Below are 1,263 nucleotides of genomic sequence, written 5' to 3'. Positions count from 1 at the left end.
GGGGTGGGTGGTGGGGGGTCGCCTTGCAAACCTGGCAGAAACCAGGCACGTGAGGAGAGCTGGGTGGCTCAAGGTCGCGGGAGTTTGTGTTTGGCATCATAGGGAGTGTCAGGGTCGCGTGACAGTATATGATACATGCCCGCTCTCCAGTGAATGTTACTCCAAGGTTAAGAGGGCACTTGAAGCACATGGTGCCATGTGATTGCCCTACGCCCTGCGATGCCAGCAGCTGGCTCGGAATTCAACACACCCCCTGAGCACCGTCCTCGCTGCCCCTTCCCATTCCTTGCCCTCTTATCAAGTGCGCCTTCACAGCTGCTCACCATCCATCACACACAAAATCACACACACAAATGCACGCGCGCGCGCACGTATGCATACCCTACTCAACACACACTGTCTGGCAACTGATCGTATCACCTGCCCCCACCCGCCCCCACCCGCAGCCTAAGGTGCAGCTCGAGACCTTCCGGGGCTGGGCCGGCAGGAGCAGCGACATCAACTACTACCTCAACTCCCACCACATTGATATCCACAACTGGTTTGCTGGCCACGCGGCGCGGCCCGTGTTGGTGTCGGCCCTCGCGGCGGCGGGCGTGGCTGAGGGCGTGGTGGGGCGGCCGTGCGAGGACACGATCACGCTGAGCGCGCGGTGGGAGGCTCGGGACGGCGGCGGCGTGGGGACGGCGGTGTACACGGCGTCGTGGATCGCGCCAAAGGTGGGCGCAGCAGGGGCGCCGGGCCGGGGCTTGGCGCATGAAAGCAGCGGCATGCCGGCGGCACCCGCGCCGTCCGTCATCTGCGGCGCAAACCGAGGTTTGTCTGCGCGCCGATGGCGTCGCAAGTGGTGACTTGCCGCGCCTCCGTGTTCTGGTGATGTGTTTTTTGCAGGGCGAGTGCCACACGCGGCAGCACCTGCACTACATGGGTCAGAGGGGGGAGCTGCACGCGGACCAGGCGCACCGCGGCTACAACACAGCGACCGACGATGCAGGCTACGCGGCGCTCAATCCCCTCTACATGAGGTGTGTGGGCGCGGGGCGCGTGCGTGAGCACAGGGGCGGGCCTGCCGGTAGCAGGGCGGGGCCTCTGCGCTCGAGGGGAGGGAGGGTGGGGCCGTCGGACCACAGACAAGGAAAAGCACATCACCCTGCCCGTCCGATTGCGTGCGTGCGCCCGCGCGGTCACGGCCCCAAAGCACCTCCGGCAGAGGCCGCCCCCACGGTCCTCGGCCTGTTTTGCGGCCGCCGGGCCTGCGTGGTC

At 66.1% G+C, this 1,263-nt stretch overlaps 1 protein-coding gene across 1 annotated transcript in view; it reads left to right on the top strand.

Moving 5' to 3' along the window:
• The window catches only part of MNEG_10200 (hypothetical protein), a gene marked incomplete at both ends in the record, with an annotated part of 5,088 nt that overhangs the window by 2,405 nt on the left and 1,420 nt on the right, over positions 1 to 1,263 (top strand). The window contains 2 exons of the mRNA XM_014041327.1: positions 447 to 719; positions 892 to 1,025. Coding sequence (XP_013896781.1) covers positions 447 to 719; positions 892 to 1,025 — 407 coding nt within the window. The remainder of the gene's footprint in view (positions 1 to 446; positions 720 to 891; positions 1,026 to 1,263) is intronic.

This window comes from Monoraphidium neglectum, assembly GCF_000611645.1.
Source record: "Monoraphidium neglectum strain SAG 48.87 unplaced genomic scaffold scaffold02220, whole genome shotgun sequence".
NCBI classification, from domain to species: Eukaryota; Viridiplantae; Chlorophyta; class Chlorophyceae; order Sphaeropleales; family Selenastraceae; genus Monoraphidium; species Monoraphidium neglectum.
This window is presented reverse-complemented; position numbering and strand designations above follow the sequence as displayed.